The 23,527-nt window shown below is 39.6% G+C and overlaps 4 protein-coding genes across 4 annotated transcripts; all 4 read left to right on the top strand.

The window, feature by feature from the left end:
- Positions 1-1,388: 1,388 nt before the first annotated feature.
- On the top strand, positions 1,389-6,775 carry LOC135587217 (probable uridine nucleosidase 1). The gene is made up of 9 exons (XM_065078352.1): positions 1,389-1,685; positions 3,091-3,206; positions 3,351-3,410; positions 4,057-4,239; positions 4,386-4,490; positions 5,873-5,969; positions 6,048-6,155; positions 6,247-6,382; positions 6,462-6,775. The coding sequence occupies exons 1-9, from the start codon at positions 1,586-1,588 to the stop codon at positions 6,568-6,570; spliced, it is 1,014 nt and encodes a 337-aa protein (XP_064934424.1). The 5' UTR covers positions 1,389-1,585; the 3' UTR covers positions 6,571-6,775.
- A 2,606-nt stretch (positions 6,776-9,381) lies between these two features.
- Positions 9,382-11,575, top strand: LOC103993575 (cytochrome P450 94C1-like). Its single transcript, XM_009413688.3, has one exon. The coding sequence runs from the start codon at positions 9,609-9,611 to the stop codon at positions 11,133-11,135; it is 1,527 nt and encodes a 508-aa protein (XP_009411963.3). The 5' UTR covers positions 9,382-9,608; the 3' UTR covers positions 11,136-11,575.
- A 2,417-nt stretch (positions 11,576-13,992) lies between these two features.
- Positions 13,993-18,093, top strand: LOC135587214 (histidine-containing phosphotransfer protein 2-like). The gene is made up of 6 exons (XM_065078350.1): positions 13,993-14,315; positions 14,643-14,773; positions 14,855-14,923; positions 16,086-16,157; positions 16,420-16,492; positions 17,785-18,093. Exons 1-6 carry the CDS (start codon positions 14,256-14,258, stop codon positions 17,827-17,829), a joined length of 450 nt encoding a protein of 149 aa, XP_064934422.1. The 5' UTR covers positions 13,993-14,255; the 3' UTR covers positions 17,830-18,093.
- Positions 18,094-18,771: 678 nt separating this feature from the next.
- LOC135587215 (protein BUD31 homolog 2) lies at positions 18,772-23,018 on the top strand. The gene is made up of 4 exons (XM_065078351.1): positions 18,772-18,924; positions 21,032-21,178; positions 21,283-21,470; positions 22,654-23,018. Exons 2-4 carry the CDS (start codon positions 21,085-21,087, stop codon positions 22,807-22,809), a joined length of 438 nt encoding a protein of 145 aa, XP_064934423.1. The 5' UTR covers positions 18,772-18,924; positions 21,032-21,084; the 3' UTR covers positions 22,810-23,018.
- Positions 23,019-23,527: the final 509 nt, after the last annotated feature.

Genomic DNA, 23,527 nt, shown 5'->3' with positions numbered 1-23,527 from the left:
TTTCTTTGTATCGAAAGTTCAAAGTCTCACTTTACAATTTTAAAAGGTATTGACTAGCCGAGTTTGTTAGGCTTTTGTCCTATCATATCAAATTCTATGCTCATCACTTATTATTTAGAAAAATATATATTTCATCACTTGTTTCGATTAGTGTTTATCATCTCTTATACTTTTCATTTTCTCGCTATCTCTCTCAATCTAAAAAGGTTAAATGAAATGGTACACATAGCTTGCAGCTTGAGATTATTATTAGTACATGTTTCGATTAGCAATGACAAAGAGTAGAATTTTAACAAAATTTTAATTAAATCTAAATATATTCAAAATTAAACGACACATTGCTATAAAAAAATAAATCCAATAAAGTGGGATTTTTTTATTAAAGAAAAGAAGCCATTCAAACGCCGAGTCCAAATCGGCGGCGGCAAAAGAAAGGTCGGTGGGCGTACTTCACACGCTTGCATCAAACATGAGGATTCTTCTGGCTGCTAGGGAGGACTTCGTACTTCCACGACTGCATCAAATCAAAGATGAGGTTTTTAGTAGCTGCAAAGGTGGACAAAGTCCAACCTTGTACTCCATAGCAAATGAGCAATCTGCGTTTGGTCTGTGAGGTCATGTTCTCCGAAGGAATGTATCTGACGTGGATCCAATCTGTACACAGGATAAAGACCGCGTCATAATCTCTTCTCTTGTCTTGCGGTGTCTCAATCTTGAACTCCGGAGTTGCGTGGGTGGTGCTGACTCAGCAATAATCGAACTATTTACGTGGATTATTCTCAACATTTTTATTTGCAATAAAAAGCTTTACTTCGATGTGAAGTTCTATGAGACGGCGGCGGACGGGAAGAGTCAAGTGGGACCCAAAGCAGGTTGGACGTTTGATTGGAAAATCGCAGTGCGGGACCCGTAGCCATCGTCCATCCGTAAGCTGACACGTTGACAGCGACGTGCATCATTTGCATCGAAGGATTCCCTGCATGCACTGAAGTATCTTACCCGTCTCACAATTCTGAATGTTGATTTGACAACTGGAGAGAGACCTTCCAGTGACCAGACAGGTAGCTTTTGCGGTACATCTATTGGGGATCCGAAACGTGGCCACGTGCTCCATCCTAATTTCCAGGAGCGCCACGAATACATGTATCCGGAGAAAGAGACATCCCGCGAATCGACAATCGGCCCCTATTTCTTCTACCCACCCGTGGCACCTCTCCTGCAAAAAGTACATGGAAGCGGGGCCCTCCAGTTGGGTCGGAATCTTATCCAACCACGACGCTGGTTCAGTCGTATCGGACGGATATCCGCTGGACAGATATATTTTATTTTATTCTCCGTATATGCAAAATTGGCATTCGTGACGTAAGTCTTAGTGACAAACCCAACGCGTCGCGTTCTTTTTCTCTCGCTCTCTCCTCGCTCAATCTTCCACCAGATCTTAAACGGCCGGCCTCCGAGACCGAAACAAGAACGATCTGAAGAGGGGGGCGTGACACCATTCCCTCGCCTCGTCTCCTCGATTTCTCCGGTGACCAACCCTAGCCCTAATCTCTAGCCGAGAGAGAGAGAGAGGAGGGACGAGCTGATGGATTCCGATTCGATTGATGGATCTTTGATGAACAACGGGAACCACGCGCCTTCTGATAGACCCATGAAGGTCATCATCGACACGGATCCCGGGATAGGTGCCCCCCTCTTCCCTTTTTCTGCTTGCATCGACGTTGATTGACCGGAATTCTCTGTCGTTGCTTCCATTCCTTTGCATTGTTTCTTCCAATCTGATTTCCGAGGAAGTTCTTTCTTTTGTGTATTGACGGAAACAGTTGAGGGTATAAACGAGTGGAAAGGCAATAATGCTGTTGCTGTTGAATTAGGATGTTGATTTGGACAACCTCCCTTTTGCTTTTGTAGAAAGAAAAAGGAAGACCACGACCATTTCCTTGATAGTTCTTGATTGCTTGAGTAAACCTAATTTCATGTTTAATTATCTTAAGGTTATGTTTGAAGCATACGATTACTCGGTTCCCCGTGTTCAAGTCCTTATGTCTCTTTTGCTTGATGCTTGCCTGATCTGTGTCACCGAGCCATAAGCTTAGATTTTCTGATTTGGAGAAAAGACTTCAGAGATCTGTGTAGATCTACAAGGTTGACATTGAGAAGACAGCCGCATCTGTGATGATGAAATTTTCCCTTTGTAGAGGCTTGGTGTCCTCTAATGCAATAGCTTCTTTCATAGTCAGTGTAGTCAAAATTGCATTTCATCATCATGTCCTGAACTCTTGACTGATCCTTTTATAAATTTGGCAGTCGTCTGTAGTTAAGAATCCTTGAACGAATAATAATAATGATGACATTGTTAACATCATGCATTTGGGTATAGTGTTATTCTTAAAAACCAATGTATTTTCTTCTTATTTTATTCGTTTTCTAATGAAGAAAAGTTGATATCCATGAGATTATTAAGTTTTTCATAATATACTGAATAAAGCTGGCAGTTTTAGCCCATCCCCATTTGGTCTTTTAACAGCATACTTCAGGTGGCAAGAGACCAACTATTCGATTCAGAAGTATTGAGTACGATATATACTGAAGCTATTTTTTATGAAGTGAATGTTCGAATAAAATAATATTATGCTCATTCTCCAGAAGTTTCAACTTCAATGTTTAAGAAGAATTATTTTGTCATCTACTCTTCAGTGCTCATGAGAAAAATCCCAATGGGATGTTGCTTATGAGCTCATGTAGTAGCTACTTTTGACGTTTACATGTGGCAGATGTCCAACATACTCTGTCATTTTTAGTCTGTTGATACGTGTAGTGTCCTGAATTTATGTTTGATCCGTGAGCTAATTATTTGGTCTAAATTATTTACTTTCAATCTTTATGGGACTTTCATTGATTTTTTTGAAATTATTTAATGAGCTCAAAGTATCTGGTTCATCTACCTGATTTTATGCATTCCCTATGATTTTCTCTTTTGCACATAACTTTTGCTATGTTGCAATAGTTTTTTTCCTTATAATATTTTTACTATGTCATGATGACAAACCTTTGTTTTATGTTTGTCTTGTGCGTTTACTCTGATTGCAGATGATAGCATGGCCATATTAATGGCATTTCAAAAACCAGAGATTGAAGTTTTAGGTTTGACGACAATATTTGGTAACGTGTTTACTGAAGATGCTACTAGCAATGCCTTGCTTTTGGTACATATCTTTACTTTATAAATAAAATATGATATTCAGCAGTGCAGTTTAGTGGCAGGTGTTCTTAGTTTGCTTGTTTGAAAATGTTGATTCTGATGTCCCAGAAATAAGTTATCTTATAATCTATATTGTTGAAAAGGATAGTGTGAGATAGCTGGACATCCTGAGGTTCCGGTGGCAGAAGGAAGCCATGAGCCTTTAAAGGTAGGGGTTCATTCCCATCTACTATGCTTCTATAACAATTGTGCCTTTTCTATTTTCTGACAACATTCAGTTGCTTATTATATTTTTTGGGCGACTTTAGTTTAATTGTTAAGAATGGTCATCTATTCATAATCTCTAACTACATCATGTCATATGTTCTGTTCTTAATTTTCACAATGCACATCCCTGCCCTGAGTCAGTGGCTTTAGTCATATGAGCACACTTCTGTACAATCTATATCAACTTATGGATCATATTTCACATCCCATTTATATCATTACAAGCTTCTCGGTTTTCTTCCCATTTCCAAGGTGTTAATGCATAATTAAAGATGTTGCAATCAGTCACTAGAGCCTTTTTATCTGGTTTCTAGATGAATTAGAGCCTTCTTGAAAGCATGTTCCATGGTTAGCTGCTTTCATGTATCTTTTTCCAGTCAGCAAACTATCTTGATTTCCACTATAATGATGACAACATATTTTCTCTCTAATGCTTTTTTTTTTTTTAATTCATTGACCGCTTTGTTTAATTTGACAAATGCATTCATCATTGGTGTCATTTGGTTCCACTAGAATTGCACGATTGATCTCTATTGAGCTGTGGGTAGCCAGCTGATAACTCTTTCTTTTAAAATTTGCTTCTTTAGGGTGGAAAGCCACGTGTTGCTGATTTTGCTCATGGATCTGATGGATTTGGCAATATATTTCTTCCTCCACCTGTGGGAAAAAAGATAGAGAAAAGTGCATCAGAGTTTTTAGTTGATAAGGTTTCTCAGTACCCTGGTGATGTATCCATTCTTGCATTGGGACCTTTAACAAATTTAGCATTGGTGAGCTTATTTAAATGTTCAAAAGATATACTTTGCCTTTATATCAGAGGAATACTTGAAACCTGATGATGAACCATGTCTGCTTTTCTGAATAAGTTTTACTGCCAATCTTATATGCTACAATGGTTTGCTATTTACTTGCCTAGGCCATCAAAAGAGACTCTTCTTTTGCGAAGAAGGTGAAGAAGGTGGTTATTCTTGGTGGATCTTTCTTTGCTGCCGGAAATGTCAGTCCTGCTGCTGAAGCAAATGTAAAGTATCTTAAACATGACTTCTGTTCTGATATATGCTCCTTTTCTTATCTTTCCATTAATAAAGCATGTAGGATTGAGAAATTAGCCGCCATGTTACTGAAACAATTCAAACAAATTTGTTAAAAAAATAAAACAAACTAAAATTATATAAAAAATTTACATGTCTCTTTAAATTTTCTATTGAATCAGTTTGATGCGCAATTATATATGGTTTTGTCTTCAGTTTGTCTCTAGCACTAGTCTTACGATAAATGTATATGTTAGCCTGCAAATTTTGTTATGCCTTGCTATGTGAGTACGCTTTTCCTTGGTACTTATAGATTGTCACCATACTCTATCAGCTGATATCAAATATCCATTGTAGTTTTTGCAGGATAGTACTCGAGTCATAACCTTTTTTTTCTCAAATTCATTTAATCCAATAGTTCTTTCCACCAAGAATTGCCTTTTTGGGTCTTGGACTCCTTTCGACAATTTGTCAGACCCGTATGTACTGGTGTTTCGATGAGGAAGAAAAAGAGTGTGAAGAGGAAAGGGTGGTGGAGGAACAGAGGAGGAAGGAGGAAGGAAGACGGAAGAATTAGAAGCAGCAGCACCACCATACCTGGGAAGCTTCGATAGCGGCGAAGCAGAAGCGACAACAGCAACGACGAGGGCAACAACATCGTACGCTAGAAAGGGGCTCGCGTTCATGAGCCCTAATTTGTTTTTTTTTTTTCTCTTTTAACGCTGAGTTGGACAGATGCCCATCACTTTTTTTTTAATAATATTTTAACCAGACCACCCGAAATGAGGGTAGTCCGTGTATCGGTCCATGCCCAAATTAGTACATACCGCCTGTACTGTACCATTTCAAGTGGTACAACAGTACATTCTTTACATGATGATAAGTAAACACCTCTAAAATTTTCCTAAATGACACTTACGATGAGAGATTTTTATAGCTTAAAAGAACCTAACATGGTTTGGTTAAGAAGAACCAAAATAGGGTTAATTTCTTCAGCTCAGCTCATAGCACCATTTATATTCAACTGAGTCCAATTTTTGGTTAGTTCCTTCCTAACACTTGGGTGTCTGGTTCACACAGTGTTTCATCTAAGTTAGATCAGTCTCTTTCATATGTCTGGATGCACTATCCTTTAGTATGATTTCTTTGTCTGATCTAAAATTTCCACGTGTTGAAAAATTGTTGCCAATCTACTACCTAATGCTATCATCTACCAGTAGTTGTTTTCAGTCGTGCTGCAAGATATGAGAACTATATCTGCAGCACGTTATATGAAAACTCTATGTATCTGTTGACATCTAATCAATGATTAAGTTTGTCTATGAAGACTCTGGTCCAGTTGAGTGTGAAAATTTTTCAACCCGTGTTGCAGATTTATGGAGACCCCGAAGCAGCTGACATTGTCTTTACATCTGGAGCAGATATAGTAGTCGTAGGAATAAACATCACCACTCAGGTCAAATTCACAGGTAACAAGGCTTCATGTTCATCTACGGTTATCATTGTTTTGCAACTCAGCTCTTAGAAACTACAGTCTGTGTTTTCAGATGCTGACCTCTGCGACCTAAGAAACTCTCAGGGAAGGCACTCACAAATTTTATCTGACATGTGCAAGTTCTACAGAGACTGGCATGTTAAGTCTGATGGTGTTTATGGTAGATCTACAGTCTCCCCACGTCTCTCTCTTTTTCTCGAAATATTTGTTTTTGGATGGATAAGCATTGACATAGCTATCGAATGCTACAGGTATTTTCCTACATGATCCTGTCAGCTTTGTCGCACTAGTTCGGCCAGATCTTTTTACATTCAAAAAGGGGGTTGTGAGGGTTGAGACACAGGGAATCTGTGTGGGGCATACATTAATGGACCAAGGATTAAAAAGGTAGGCCACACCAGCCTTCTTCTTCAGTCAACTTTCTTGTAGTCGAATGCTTTTCTCTCTGAAGCAACATTTCTTGCAGGTGGAACACAAGCAATCCGTGGACAGGTTATTCACCTGTATCAGTTGCATGGACAGTTGATGTTCCTGGAGTTCTTTCATTCGTCAAACAGCTGCTTGCAAAACCATGAACCAGGAGAAGGGTGGTTAACCACTTCTCTTTGGAAGCCAGTTGCCTTTGTCAGATTTAGATAACCAAACACTGTAATCTGTAACTCCAAAGAAGAAAGGTGGTGTTGATCGATAAAATTTCATTCTGTAAACAATTTCGTCAAGTCATTTCTCCCCGCCGAACAGTAAAAGGATTGATGATTTAATAATGACGAGGTCTGATCCTGCTCGGTGTTGTTTGTATTGCTAAATTTGTTGTGTTCTCTTGTTTCTTGATTATACTCGCAAGCTCGATGGAATCCAAAATCAAAGAGATGCATGCAGCACAGCCTTCCATGCTGACATTGATGAACTCCTGACCTCTGTAACTTTATTCAGGTTATATCTATCCCTTGTTGTGCAATTATTGGGTAATTTAATGAGCATGATCTAACAAATGGGATTGCCAGTGGTGCGAGGAAAAGCCATGATGCCATATGTGCCCGAAATGAAGCTACTTTTCAGGATAAGCAGAGTACCCTTCTTTGGACTGTAAGCAAGCGGTAAGAAGAGGACAAGAATAGGATGTTGGTCTGCCACACACATACACAGGCCTTAAGCAGCCTCATTACTGCTGCCATATGCTTATCTGAAATGACCGGGAAACTGATACAAGCCACTATTGTTGCTGAGTGCCAATAGTATTTCCAATAGTGCATCCTGTTCTTCCTCAGATGGAAAAATAAGCAACTCCCTCAAATAAATTAAAGCACTTACTTGTTGTTGGTTTTTGATGATGACAGATTTAGGTCGTCCGTCGCAAGTGGAAAACTGGAGTTGACTTCATTTCATCTCCTTGGACTATAAAACAACATCATCATGAGCTCTTCTAGGATGCACAGGTGAATTCTTTCTTTAGTATAAGAGATAGTAATCTCTCTCAACACCAGTCACCTTTCTTCACCATGATTTAGTTGCTTTCATGCTCATTCTTTTTATTATTCTTAGGTAAAAAAATAGAGGTCGAATTGTAGGGAATGTGTTACAAGAATTAGCATTTGTCTGCATAGGATCTTGAATTTGATTTCTAATCATAGGAGGGTTCTATGAACACTTAACTGCAAAATGAATGAGTAATGATGCAACATTATACCAAATGATCCAGTCAAACCAAAATGTATTTCTTAGAATTCCTAGTAGAAAATTTTAATGAGAACTTGTGAGATTTTTTTATTTCTTAGAATTCCTTGTAGAAAATTTTAATGAGACAACTTGTGAGATTTCTCTAGTGAGGAGGAAGATTCACCCACCAATATCTTCCCCAAAAGAAGACTCACCAGAATGTTTCCCACCTCCCCCACCACATTGGTGCAATAAGATTTATAGCTTGCTCAGATTGTATAGGAATCAAAACACATGGTTCATGAGCTTGTGGGACAACACTCTCCAAAATGGTCTGCTGCCACCATATCTTCTCAGATGCTCACATGCTTCATGATGCTTAAGATTAAAGAAGAAAAGAAGGCATTCAATTCATGCCACCTTTGAATGAGGATCTAACATTAGTTAGAAAACCACAATTACTGATCATAATAATACATCCTATCTGAGGTAAATTGTACGGTCATAATTAAGTAGGCCAAGATTGATCATAGCTCAATTCATGTAAAATCTACTTAGGACACAGTTTACATGCATTTTAACTCTTCTCATAGCTTAAACCTTTGGGGATCAACAATTAGCCAATCAAAACTTTCATCATAGTAATATATTCTTCTCCATTTGTCTTGTACCATATCGTGTATTCAATTTCAGGAGTCAGAGCCTAACCGATCGACACGTAAGAAGGGATGACACAATTTATAAATGTATCAGCAACTCCGATTGTTTAAGGTTTGGCATTATTGGTTATCCAATTAAAATCTTTACAGGCAAGAACGCCTAAACAAATTCATCATTATTAGTAGGACGTGCTTGATGCATCATGCATGGAATTGTTAATGGTACAGCAGTGGGACATGTTTGGATCCATGAGTATATAAAAGCTTCCTGGACCGGCATGCCACCAGAAGCAACAGTGACGGGCAATACTCGAGGGGGAAGTCAGTGGTCCTGCAGATGCTAAACAATGGGCTTCAGGTAGATATTGCACCGTGCCAACCGCGTCACCAGTACACACAACACTGACATGCATCTCGGTAGTGCTGCCGTGTGTTAATCGTGACGGGAATCAATCATCCCTGTTCGTGACACACATGCGCATGCTTTCACGCACACACACATACAAGCACTTGGATCCAACAATTATTTGGATTTTGAGATTGCTTATTTTGAATTGAATTTGCAGATCTATAAGAAGAGTTAGATAAACATAGGAAATTTTGGTTTATTTTTTTTCCTTTTATCTGTAATTTAAGAGTCCATTTAACCCTATGAATAAAGAATAACAATATAATGCATAGAAATATCTAAAATATAAAACAATAAATTTATATTTTAGTTTCTTCTATTTTTTTGTTTATTTTATGAGTACTTGTGACTGTCTTTTCTCTCTCTCTCTCTCTCTCTCTCTCTCTCTCTCTATATATATATATATATATATATATATATATATATATATATATATATATATATAAACACAGGCAGACAACAACAAAACGTGGATGGAAGGCAAGTCGACAAAAATAATAACCGCGTCAAGCCAAGAAACACGTGTTGGCACCGTCGTCCCCAAGAAAAATACAAACACGTCTCCTATGTATACCAATATATATGTATATATATTATATTATAATTGAATTTGTATTATCCAAATTTTCTCTGTGCATGTCTAAAGTATTTTTTCCACGTACAAAACCTTTGGCTCCTCTGCGCTGTACGTTCCTAAAGTTGTGGTCTTTGATTACCCTCTACCCATCTTTGACACTACTTTTACAGTGCACCAAACACATGAAATCTGTGCGAGTATTGTGTGACCATTGGAAGTGGAATCTCACGCCACCGTCAACTGTCTCCTCCTCCTCACCATATAAGTCACACTGGGCTACCTTCCCCAACCCTCAAGAGGAAGGAGGTCGACATGGAGGAAGTGGTCCTCGAAGCGTTTCGGTCTCGCTTCTCGATATTCTTCTTCTCCTTCGCAGCCGGCTTCGTGCTCCTGGCCGTGGTGCTCGAGTTGCTGCGGTGCATGCCGTGGTGGTGCAGCTGCCCGGTGTGCGAGGCGTACGTGACCAAGTCCTGGGCCGCCCGCTTCGACAACCTATGCGACTGGTACGCCCACCTCCTCCGGGAGTCGCCCACCCGCACCATCCACATCCACGTGCTCCGCAACACCGTCACCGCCAACCCCGACAACGTCGAGCACATGCTCCGGGCCCGCTTCGACAACTACCCCAAGGGCAAGCCCTTCTCCGCCATCCTCGGCGACCTGCTCGGCCGCGGCATCTTCAACGTCGACGGCGACCCCTGGCGCTTCCAGCGCAAGATGGCCAGGGCCGAGCTCGGTAGCACCGCCGTACGCTTCTTTGCCTGCTGCATCGTCACCGCCGAGGTCCGCGAACGCCTCCTCCCCCTCTTCGACGCCGCGTGCGCCGGCTACGCGGTTCTCGACCTGCAGGACGTGTTCCGGCGGTTCGCCTTCGATAACATGTGCAAGATCTCGTTCGGGCTCGACCCCGGATGCCTCGAGCTGTCGCTGCCGGCGTCGGAGTTCGCGGCGGCCTTCGACAAGGCCTCCATGCTGTCGGCCCGGCGGGCGACCTCCACGATGCCCATAGTGTGGCGAGCCAAGCGGCTGCTGAACAGGGGATCCGAAAGAGAGCTCCGCGACGCGATCCGCCTCGTGAACCTCCTCGCCAAGGAGCTCATTCGCCAGCGAAGGAAGCTGGGGTTCTCCTCCAACCACGACCTCCTCTCCCGATTCATGGCCTGCGTCGACGACGACAAGTACCTTCGCGACATCACCATCAGCTTCCTGTTGGCCGGCCGCGACACCGTCGCCTCCGCCCTCACCAGCTTCTTCCTCCTCCTATCCCGCCACCCGGACGTCCGCTCTGCCATGCGCGACGAGATCGACCGCGTGGTGGGACGCGGCGCCGCGACCGCCAGCTACGACCATCTGGGGGACCTGCACTACGTGCACGCAGCCATCCACGAGAGCATGCGCCTGTACCCCCCGGTGCAGTTCGACTCCAAGTTCTGCCTCGACGACGACGTGCTACCCGACGGCACCTTCGTGGGGAGGGGCACCCGGGTAACGTACCACGCCTACGCCATGGGGAGAATGGAGGAGCTATGGGGGAGCGACTGCCACGAGTTCCGGCCGCAGCGGTGGCTCAGGAACGGCACATTCGCACCCGAAAGCCCCTACAAGTACCCCGTCTTCCAAGGCGGCCTCCGGGTGTGCCTGGGCAAGGAGATGGCGCTCATGGAGATGAAGACCGTGATCGTGGCTGTGGTCCGGCAATTCGACATCGACATCGACGTCCAAGCGGCATGGCCTCCCAAGTTCGCGCCCGGCCTCACCGCCTCCCTGAAGGGTGGCCTTCCCGTCCGAATCCGCCGCAATGCATGTACAGAAGTCGACATGTCTCCAACAAGAATATGATTATAACATGACGAAGCTATGCATGTCATATATAAATATATATATATATATATATATAATATGACGTCAATTGGTGGCTGCAATGACTACCTATTCCAATTCCAATTCCAATTGGTAGGTGCCACTGTCGTATGAAATTGTATTGGCACATCAACAGCAGAGATTGAATAAGCTGGAATCCATATCCATACTGTTGATTTGGATGTGACGCAGTGAGCGTCGGCTTGGTGTATAGTCGTCGTCTCGATTTCTTGAAATGGGTGTTTCGAGGCACGTGTCGGAATGGATGTAATGTATTGTAAGAGCGTGCGGAGCCGAGTCACCAACCATTGTCGAGGGCGAAGGATAAGCGGTCACCAACCATTGGAGGCCTCGCGATCCGACACTACACCGATCTATGCGATGGTTCCGCTGCATGCTGTGTGTGTTGAAGCTTATGATCGGAAGAAATGTAATCTAAGATAAAATTTAAATTCTACTGATACGAAAGAACCTAATTATTTGTGAATTCCAACATCTCCTTTTTAAATGCTAAAATTATGATGCCATGTAATTTGGATCCAATTACCTTTTTTTAATTTTTTTTTGAATTCAATATCATTCACTTACCATCCTGAAAAACCTTTAGATTTCTGGCTTATTAAGTACATAATAATACGTGAGATAAATATGATACTTATTAAGTGTATAATAATATTTTTATAAGTCATTGATTTTTTACTATTCATATTCAATCAATGTTGGAGTAAATATCCTTATCAGTGCTCTCTCCTATAGAGGAGTTAAGGGCACAAGACCCTCTATTCTTCATAGAAGTAAATATTTTTATCAGTGCTCCCTCCTAGGAGTTAAGGGTACACGACCATCTACTCTTCAATCAATGTAGGAGTAAATATCCTTATTAGTGCTCCCTCCTGTAAGGGAGTTAAAGGCACGAGACCCTTCTTCTAGTGCCGGATTTGTGCTGGATTTTTTTTTTTTTTTCAAGTCCGTGCTAATAAATCAACATTTGATCGGTTCACTATTGGTGTGGTCTTTCGGCTCATGACTTGATGGACTTATGAGTCATTGATGTTTCTTGTAGACTCGTGAGAAGTTGGCCATAAGGGTAAGGGTAAGGGTGCTTCTAAGAGTAGTGATGACCCGCTAGAGTTATGGGTTATTAGTTCCCTACTCTTCAACCAATGTGAGAGTAAATATTCTTATCAGTGCTCCCTCCTATAGAAAAATTAAGGGCACAAGACCCTCCTTCTAGTACTAGAGTTTGTGAGCCTCGAAAGATATATGATCCGACAAACGTATAAGTTTTTAATTTTTCTATTCCTTAATCCTAATTATCCTTATTACACGATCTTTTTCACGTACACTAAAAAAATCTCGATTATATTAGTTTACGACTACGATGAATATGACATTTAATAATTAAGGTTTATCCTTGTAAGAAAAAAAATTATAGCATCTCAGACAAGATCAAAATTCTCGTTGGTTTCATATCGAATAACTATTGGTTTGGTCAATAAAACATTTATAAAACAAAATTATATTTTATTTGGGCTGCTACTTGCATTGGGAATCGACTTCAAGAACACTTCATGTTGGGTTGGGCTCATCATGCCCGTATCAATGATCCGATGCTTCGGATGCACCAAACATACGTATTTGTTTGGGGTCTATAGAATTCCCAAAAGAAGAACGAGTGCAATTAATACTTTATTCGGCTACAGATAATTCCGAATTTTTGTGTGGATACGTCAATGGTCCATTAAAATCGGATTCTCTAACTTCTAATTGAGTTTGGGATAAGAGTATACTTCAAATATAGATACTTAAGTATAATTAAAATAACCATCTAATTAGTTAATTATGACCAGCATTTTCCATCAATCAAAACTCGACATTTGTAATTTATGATATATATGGATAATTATCGTGTCTATATTTTTTTTACCGTTTCGACTTTCAAAAGTTTTATCAGGCTTTTCGCTTAATTTTTTGTTTGATCTCTCATCGATTTAATACCGTAAATTTTTTATTCGTCGAAGCGTTGACCAAAGTGATAGACTAAAAAGATGTGCCCAATATATTTTTCTTAGGTTAAACATCATAAATATTATAATATATTTTTGTCTGACTAATTATAAAAAAGAACTTCGATACATCATTCTTAAACCAAGTATAAAAAATATGCCTAATATATCTTTCTCATATTAAAAATAAAAAAAATATTAGAGGTATCTTTCTCGAACTAAACATCTCAAGACACCCGGATTAGGACAGGTCAAGATGCTGCTCAACACATGATAGTATATATTTGAGGGAATAAATAACAGAAAATAATTCATCCAATCATGACTCGACACATGTTAGTCTGATCAATAAGTAAAAATGATCATCGATCAATCATTCAACCATATAAATATTAACTCAGTATAAAATCTTAAAAGGATATTTTATTCATTCTATAAAATATTTTTTTAATTAAATTCATCATAAAATAATTTATAATCAAAGAGAAATTACAGGATACTCTCTCTCTCTCTCTCTCTTCTCGAACTAACTAAAGAGTTAGAAAATATATCGACAAAAACCGCAGTCGATCTCTATCTTCAGACATATCGGCGGCCAAGTGAAATGCTCGTTCAATCACATCAAATTTCGTGTGCACGCAGATCAAAATGGAATCAGACGTGATCGACATCCGCCACCTACGTCCTTTTGGGTCTCTGGGGATCACGGACGACATGATCTTGGCGCGATCGCTATCCGAATCGCGGACAGCAACTGGCGAGGTGCGCGCCGCAAGCTTGGACTTCCAAAGTTGCACACAACTCGATGCCAACACGCTTCCTCCCCCGACAACTCTTGGGATGCGTCCAGGGGCAGCAGATGCGCGCGCACATATCATCACCAAAAGTGGCCGGCTTTTGGTGTCGCCGAATCGGAACCTCTGCTTTCGTCTCGCGCCCCCCCCCCAGCACATAATCTTTGCACGCACCCTCCCGCAGGTGCCTGCCGGTGTCGCGCCGCCTATTTCAATCGCCTTCTCTCTCTCTGCGACGCCCAGCTGTGAATGCCTCCCCCCTTTGTTCTAGGGTTTTGTTAAGTCACCCCTTTTCTCCGATGTCTCTAATGGCGCTGAGGGAGCAGCTCAACATGTTGGTGAATTCCATGTACATCGAGGTACTTTTAGTCACCCCTATACCTTTCCGTTCTTTTTCTCTTCGCAAGTCGGAAAAAAAAAATCATTTTTTTGGTTGTTTCTTGTTGTTATAATCGCTGTTTTCTTCTAAAAATGTATCCTTTACTTGTTGGATCTCATGTAAGGGTTCAGTTTCGTTGAATAATCTGCTATCTGGATCTTGGTTGGTGTTCTTCTCCATCGATTTCATTGTCGCCGTCGTTTTTGATCTCCGAACTGTCTCGAAGTTGGCTTGCGTATTTCTTGATCTTTTTGGGTTCACTGATGTTTCTTGTTATAGCTTATGGCTGTATCTCTACTGCTTGCAGGGCTTGTTGGATCAACAGTTCCAACAGCTTCAGATGCTGCAAGATGCGAGTAGTCCTGGTTTCGTTGCTGAGGTGATCACCTTGTTCTGTGAAGATGCGGAGAGGATACTGACCGAGCTGACTAAATTAGTGTATGTGACGGCTCCTGTGATGTTTCTTCAGGATTTTATACATTCAATCGCCTATATTTAGAGACATACCCCATTCTGCAGGGATCAAGCTGTTGTTGAGTTTCAAAAGGTGGATGCTTATGTTCACCAACTTAAAGGAAGCAGCTCAAGGTTTTTTTCTTCTCTCTTTTTTTCTTACAGCATTTAGCTGTCAGATCGATTTAACTTGCACCGTAGGGTGTTGTTTTCTTCTTTAGCCACGGCTACCATCTGATGCTCAGATTTGCTGTTAGTTTCACTGATTTGTGCAACTCATCCAGACTTGTGACTAAGAGCACTTGTGATAGATAGCCCATACTGGCTGGAGACTTCTGCATTGGGCCTGCATTTAGATTATGAATTTATAAGCTGAGTTGTCTTCCCAACTATAAGATGTAGCGTATAAAATGATACTGAACCGAGAATGGATTCCAGGCATGACCACTTCAGCTCCAGGAGGTTTTATCCACCTCCACAGAGAAGGAAGCAATGGTTTTATTCCATCCAAAAAATGCTGATTTATTCCAAGAATGCATGGAATAAGTGAGAAGAACAAGTATTTCACTCTTTTTCTTGTGACTGTCATGTGCATGTTTGGAAATTAATATTTGATGGATCTCAAGATGTGCCAAACGTTTCAAAATAAATCAGAATGAATGTACTCCATGCTTATCATATTTTATGGTTAAAGAGTGAATTAGTCCATGAGACTCCCACAAATGCAGGGTATTCAGTGTATATATAACATGTTCTTTTCAAGCAGAGAGGTTTGTTTCCATGGTATGAATCTTGGTCACCTTGTTTCCAAGGAGCAAACCTTACCATGGTCTCAAGACTCCTCACCCTCTAATTATAATGTGATAATTATGCTACTCATAATTTAGATGTATAATTATTATGAATTGTGTAAATTGCACAAGATATATCTTCATATTATAAGGTAGTCTCAGTGTACATACATGCACACAATTATTATGACCATATCATATTCTGTCTAAGGTTTGCTCTGTAGTGTAATGTATAATATACATTGCCATGCTTCTTTGCTGGAACAGTGTATTATGACTAGATTCCTTTTCATTAGTGTTGACCTGCATATCTGATTTCTAATGTTTACCTTGTTAGGAAGTACTGAACTTATTGCACTTTGATAAATCCCAGGAGCTCATGCCTCATTGTATCTATAATTGTATTTGTAAAACATTACCGCATGGAAAACCACTGATGACATCTTATTTCCTATACCATGAACCTCATCCTTTTCTCTTTCTTAGTTGGGCCCTCTGTTTTGCAGTGTGGGTGCTCAAAATGTGAAATTGGCTTGTATTCAGTTCCGACAGTTCTGTGAGGAGAATAATAAAGATGGGTAAGTATTGTTGCTCAAGTTATGGAATCACATAAATGTATAAATCATACATGAAAACAGTACTTACAAACGTCCAAAATACTTCTCCAAAGAAGAATGATGCAATAACAAATGACTTAAAGTTAAAGAAAATTATGGTAAGCACTATTTTGAGTTCAATTACCGTCTTCTTTTTCTCACTCTATTTTAATGACATTAATATCTATTTCTGGGCCCTTGTTTGACTTGCACTTATACAATGAGAAAGTTGCTTCTTTATCAGGTGTCTCAATGCCTTGAATGTGGTCAAGCATCATTATTATCTTCTACGGAACAAATTTGACACCATGTTGCAGGTAATTCTTAATCTGTTTGAGAAAAATGTTATAGAAATAAATCTCTGAAACTTCCAGAACATAACATCTTGGACAATTGTTTATTGCAACATCTAGTCCTATTAGTTTATTGCATGGTGAACCACCTTTAGGAGTTTGATGTATAAATTTTTTCAATATAATTGTTAAATTGATTCTATATGCTAGCCATATGGTTGTCCAAAGCAACTATTGTCTTACGGGCACATTGCTCGGTACATAACATGCTGATCGGATTTACAAGCGTGAATCACAATGAAATGTTAACATAGATCTGTTGTCTTTATGGAGAATAACCTATATTTTGATCCTGAAATGTTTGATAATATTGGTAATGGAACCAAATTCAAGCATATTATGCTGCTAAAATCAAACAGTGATTTGTTCTATTATTGAAGTATTATTAAATTAAAAAAAATCTGATGAAACTGGAAAACCTGTCTCCGTCATATAATAACGTATGATATTCTATTTGCATTTATGACATCCTCCATCACTTTCCTTCACCTTGTTCTTAAAGCAGTCTGACAAGAAAATACTGTATGCAACAGAGTTACTTGCTTTTTAGGAATTAAGGCATGCAAAATGCACGGTGATGTCCTTGAAACATTTTTCTGACAGAACCTTTGAATTTTGTGTTTGGCATTTTCGCTGGGAGATTATCCTGTCAAAAGGCTGAATAAATGGAGATGTCTTCTTAGCAACTTTGTATATTACCTTTGCTGCATACACATCGAATTAAGTTTCATATACCTACAAAATGCTGCTTAAACTACGGGTGCTAATTTCTCATTGAATATACCAGCTTATGCATTATGCTCTGTTTCTTTATTCTCTCCTATTGTGGGTTTCAGTCTTGGTTTTCCATGGATACTTTTTGTCATCTTGTAAGATATGGTGCCATGTGAAAACTTAGATGGGCAGTTGGCTTGCTAATTATTTTCCAGCTAGGATTAAAGCTTTAATGAAACATAACATATGCATCCTTTTGCCCCCCATTTGGTTCTCATGGCTTTATAGAAACTTGGATAGACCTTTTTGGAATCAATTTATTAGGGATCGTTTACATAGTCATGCCTCATTTATATCGTTAGCTGAATAAACAACATGAACAAATTATCGAGTGAACTGCATACAGGGTTATCACAATTTGAAATGATGGCCATAATTTATTATGGTTATAGTCGTATTCAGAAGTTGTCACAATTAGAAACAAAATGATGTCAATGCGTGCCATTAGCGAAAATGGCAAACTAACACATTTTCATACACAGCTTGAGCAGAGAATCCAAGCCTACGACAGCAAACAGCAAAATTAGAGGAAAAAGAGAAGAAGGGGCTCGCGGACTATGCTGAACCATCTCGCCTCTTTCACGGTCAAGTTATCGGTTGTTTATAGACTACTACCTGACTTCAGACATTGTGTTTGAACATATATTTCCATCAAGTTGAATCAAATGTCCTGTATGTCACTTGGAAACCATTGGTTTGAACTTATATTTCGGAAACAGCTGATGCTATGGACAGAGTGCTGTTCTCAGCAGATGTATATTATAAATGGTGGATCTGTTGTTTTAGCTTCACATTGCATTTCTTGTATCTCTGGTTGAGGTTTTAGATTTGCCTCTTGAGAAATTTCTTGGTAACTTCGATGTTAATTATGGTAGGATTTTGTGGTCACACAATTTCAAATTCTCTATGACAATCGAAGTATATGATATGAAATCTCCATCGTTTGGTATCGAATCTACCTATGTTGAACTATACATTTCAAATATCGATTTTTGATGGCCTCTTATCATCTGATTCACATTCTTTAATGCATGTGGTAATTCAAAATTGCATGGCATTTTCTTTCCCTATATGTTTATATGTCAATTTTGTGGGTGGATTTGACTGATTTGATGCACAAATTGGGTCGAATCAAATGGAGGATGACATGATTCAAGCATCATTAACATGATTTCACATACCAATGTTATCATTAATTTTACCTATTTTCCTGATTTATAATTTCTTTGTGCCTAACCCGTCATTCTCGAAAGAGAGAGACGTTCTAGACTCGCTCCCTGAGTCGTGGGTTAATTCGGGAATGTCGTCGAGATAGCCAACCGAACAGAGTCGAGAAGTCGACCGGCGGTAGGGAAACGAACTAGGTCGGGTCGGGTCGGGTCGACAGAATCGAATGTGATGTCCGGTTCGGCAATACGCGTCGATTCGAACCGGATGCGGGTCGCACCGCGGCGTTAAGACTCCGACACGAACTCGGGAACATTCTAGGTTTTCTTTTATAGAGGCCGTTCTGCTCCCTTCTCTTCCTCTCGTCTTCTTCTGCGTCGCGGCCGCCGATCGCATCGTCCACTGCCTGGCCGCCACTACGCCTCCGGCGGAGGAGGTGACATCGACACCCGAAGGTGCGCGTCCTATACTACTCCTTTCCATTGTTGTCGACCTTTGTTCGCATCGATGGCAGCGCTGCCCTTGCCCTAACCCTAGTCTTACACCGTTCTTTCTTCAAGTAAATGGCTTCTCTGATAGTTGTATGCCCTCAATTCCTTTCTCATACTGTCTGCTCCCTTAGGCTTTGCCTTATATGTGATGGTTGCTTTACCCTAGTCTTTCCTGCTAAGAATGGAATTATGTGATCAATATACTTATACCAGTTGGAGAGAGAGAGAGAGAGAGAGAGAGAGAGAGACCCAGAATTTCGGCGGAACAAGTTAGGGATAATGTTCTTCTTCGAAATTACCGTAGTTAATGGCACGAGTTGCGTGTAACGACGTAGTAGAATCTGGCTGAATCAAGGTAATATGGAAAGTTTAGAAATATGAAGTTACATGGTGTTTTGTTGCAGAATGAAAACTAGGAGTTAATCTTGTCTAATGTGGCTCAGGATGTCGTCCATCTCAGTTACTATGACAATTTTTTTTTTTGTGTAGTTATCTCATCAATGTTTCTTTGATGTTGAAACAATTTATTGATTCCAGCAACAGAGTTCAATTTTCTTCTTCCTTTTACCACTTATAGGTTCTTATTATTGGCATATCTTTAATTTTTTTAAGTTCCTGTTATTGTTCTCGTTTCTGAGAAAACAGGTAGTGGAAGACCAAAGAAAAGAAAAGGCAAAATTAAAAATAGATTGTTGTTTTATGTTGATAATGTTTGAAGGAGAACCTTGTAGCTTTCAAATGTCAATCTATGTTTAAATTTATGTAATGCATGCTGGTTTAAAGCTTACAATTAGTTTGGTTAATCTAGGAAAAACTTGCTGATATGCAATGTGGTGGATCTTAATTCAACATGAACCAAATTGCTGATATGCAATTTGGTTAATCTATGAGGGCAAATGTTTTAGCCTTTTTTAGGTATAATAGAGATAGTTAAAAAGGACATAATTAGGAAGAGTGGTGTCATAAGATGCTTTTTGGTTAAGGTCGTTGATTGAATTTGATTATCGACTAACTCTTTAGTAAGCTAATGAGATATTCTTTTAATTTGTTTTATTCAACATAACTAATTAAATGCTTTATTTGGTGACTGATGATTCATGTAATTATCTAATATGTCATTGTAGAAATTAAGGTTCATTTTGGGCTGACATATGGAGAGATATTAGGTGGCTTATGGTACTTGAGCACACACAAAAATACTACTGCAAATATTTGCATCTCATTGTTGTTTTTATGATATCTTACCAGGTCATTCTCCAAGTTGTGAAGTGGTTTAGGATACTAGGGTCTGGTCGGAAGTAAAAAATTTGTGACATAATTGATAAATTTCATAATTAAAAGTCAGAATTTTGAGCAGACTTCTTTGAACTAAACAATTCAAAGTTGGCCAGTGTTAGAAAGTTTACTTCATGTTGCCTATATCTAGCAATCTAAACCTGCCTTAAATTGAAGAAATGCTTATTATGTGTTGTTTACATTATAAAGCACTTTTAAACTGAAAAGGAACTTCTCATTGGCCGATGTTAACACCTGCCTGCTTCCTTCTTTAAATGGTTTGGAAACAGTGCATTGTAAAGATAAGGATGTTGAGATGGATATGTGGTCTCACAAGGGAAACAAGAAATTATAACAACTAGTTTTTGTTTTAAGTTCAAGGAAGTATTGGAAACCTTTTTTATGCAGCATTAATTCTTTTATTGTATTTTCTTTGTCTTTCCTTGTTGATGTGTGCATATGCAGGATATCATGCTTCAATAGTTAGTTTTTTTGTGTTCAGTAAAGCCAAAATGAATGACTTATCCATTTAATACTTGTATGTGTTTTAGCAAAGTTGAGTTCATACATGCGTATTTTGTTTTTGTTATTTGTAAGTGTTGTTTTTGAAATGCTCTGTGGTTGTCTGATGTGAAAAACATATCATACTGAAGTTGTTTGTTGGAAAGAGTAGAATCTTATGGTAGTGATCTGTTTTTGGATACTTTGTATGCAGGGAAGGATTTTCTTTTTTTGAAAGTTGGGACGTGTTTTTATTTGCTAATGCCTTGCTTATTTTTTGTTTCTTTCATTTCAGCTTACTGATTGATAATTGGTTATTGAAGAGATCAGAGTTTAGTTCAGAAAAAAATGCCAAAAATAAAGACTAGCCGTGTTAAATATCCGGAAGGGTGGGAGCTTATTGAGCCCACTCTTCGAGAGCTCGAGGCAAAGATGAGGGAAGGTTAGTTGAACACTTTGTTTCATATACTCTGTTTACATCTACATATTCTGTTATACCATGAAAGCTTCAGTTTTATCTTCAGAAGAAATTTGCATTGGTTTCAGCTGAAAATGATCCCCATGATGGGAAGAGAAAGTGTGAAGCACTTTGGCCTATTTTTCGAATTGCTCATCAAAAGAGCCGTTATATATATGATCTTTATCATCGGAGGAAGGAAATTTCGAAGGAACTATATGAATTCTGCCTGGATCAGGGCTATGCAGACCGTAATTTAATTGCAAAGTGGAAAAAGGTTGGTGATGCTTTCATTATTCAAAATGCTTCCTATATGTTTAAGTTTTCTTTTTTTCAAGTGACAATACCCATGCTGTTCTCTTGTAATTAACTCAACCCGTCATCTGGGGTTGTTTCCTTCTATATCTCACAATTGTAAGAAATTTCAATGATTCATGAAAGTTTGGTCAATAATTTCCTGTCCTTGTTTTTTGTTCCCTTGTATTAATTTTCCATTTAGCTTTTTAGGAAGAGGGGGACTTATGAATTGGTCCTAGATCACTACATGAATATATGATGGTAGCTATAAGTCCTGTTTATCTGGATTCTGGATGTTGTTATTTTATGAAAAACCACAACAAATTTATTGGTGAATACCTTGGTGGTGATCGAAAACCTGAGTATATGCTAATAACTAATTATAGGCATGAATATGCTCTGGCATACTTAATATTATAGCATGAACACACTAAGCAATAGGTGTGAACACTCTAGGAAACACTAAATACTATTTTTAATTTACTGTTAAGAGAAGGTGTAATGCTTGTTGATGGGCTTTGTGGTTGCATTTGTGGCAATCCATTATATGCTAGAAACATGAGGAGGTGGTCAGTATCGTGTATTAACAGAGACATCGCCAACATTTTTTACATCTTTATTTGTTTGGCTTGTATCATGGATACATGATGTTTGTAGTTGGACAGGATAGAAAATTATGAACGTGACACACGGAAGAGGTGGTCAATATGATTGACTGATAGAGGTACCTGAAGGGGTTGATCCTATCTCCATCTCAAGTTTGACATGCATGGCCATCGATATCACCTGCTTGTTGCACTGGTTACTGCAAGTTAAATTTGCATACCATCACCTACTTCACTTCCATGTTTAGAACTCTTTCTACATGGGGGAAATTTTGGATGTTGTCCAATAATAATAGAGCCACTGTTAGGGTTCTTGGAGGACTAATAGTATCTTGGAAGATGAAACTCCATAAGGGAACCTTTTTAATGCTGATATATGGTGCATTTGTAGAATGGGATTAGTTTCAACGTTTTCCTATTTGCCTTTGACCATATTCTTTTTCTTTTTTTCTTTCTTGTGAGGTTCCTTTTGGTTGATAGTGCCCTCCTTCCTTGTACATTTGATTATTATATGCTTCGGTCACTCTTTGACATATGCCTTGTCTTGAGTTTGTGCAGCCAGGTTACGAGCGCCTCTGCTGCCTGAGGTGCATGCAGACACGAGATCACAATTTCGCAACCACCTGTGTCTGCAGGGTCCCTAAGCACCTGAGGGAAGAAAAAGTGATAGAATGCGTCCACTGTGGCTGCAGGGGCTGCGCAAGCGGAGATTAAGTCCTATTCACATCTTAAGGTGATAAATAATGTGTGGTATGTGCTGACAGACTTAATGGAGATTTCATGTAAGCTTTATCTTGTCATCTATCGTGTAACATTGCCTTTGTGTGGCTAATATGTGGTCAAATCCAACTTGATGTCCTATAATTTGGCTTATGACTATCCAATTTATTTCGACTATATTACAAAATCGTATTTGACTTTTATTTCGGGTGTCGGCTATCACGGTGTGAGACTCAGGGTGCGGCGTTGGGCCCCTTCGACCGCGTAGCGAAACGGACAGTGGCACGTGAACGTGTCCCTCAAACTAATGATGGCTGCAACGCCGCCGCTCGATCTATCTACTCTTCTGCTCCCAATAAATACCTTGGCAACAGCCGACGTGTCTATGCAAACGTCACTGCTCGCTGCTCCTCCGTGCTCTCCTAATCCTTATGGTCTCGACGTATTCCAAGGGGCATGTGGATTTGTTTGCGGTGGATGTCCATCTCACTCACATCACATTCCTAACAACGTACCAATTAATACAGTGGCTGAGAAAGAACCACGTTCTCATGCAGCTTCCTACAAACTCAAGGGTACGTGCCCATCAGTCTTTACTCTGTGAGTCCCACCATCGATCGATTCAAGCAACGCTACATCTATTAGCATCGTTAAATCATATGTCATACATTTAAAGGAGAATGAAACTGGAAACTGCTAAGGAGATCCCTTA

The sequence above is a fragment of the Musa acuminata genome, chromosome BXJ1-8, assembly GCF_036884655.1.
Source record: "Musa acuminata AAA Group cultivar baxijiao chromosome BXJ1-8, Cavendish_Baxijiao_AAA, whole genome shotgun sequence".
Classification (NCBI taxonomy): domain Eukaryota; kingdom Viridiplantae; phylum Streptophyta; class Magnoliopsida; order Zingiberales; family Musaceae; genus Musa; species Musa acuminata.
The sequence above is the reverse complement of the archived record's forward strand: the minus strand, read 5'-3'. Positions and strand labels throughout refer to the sequence as shown.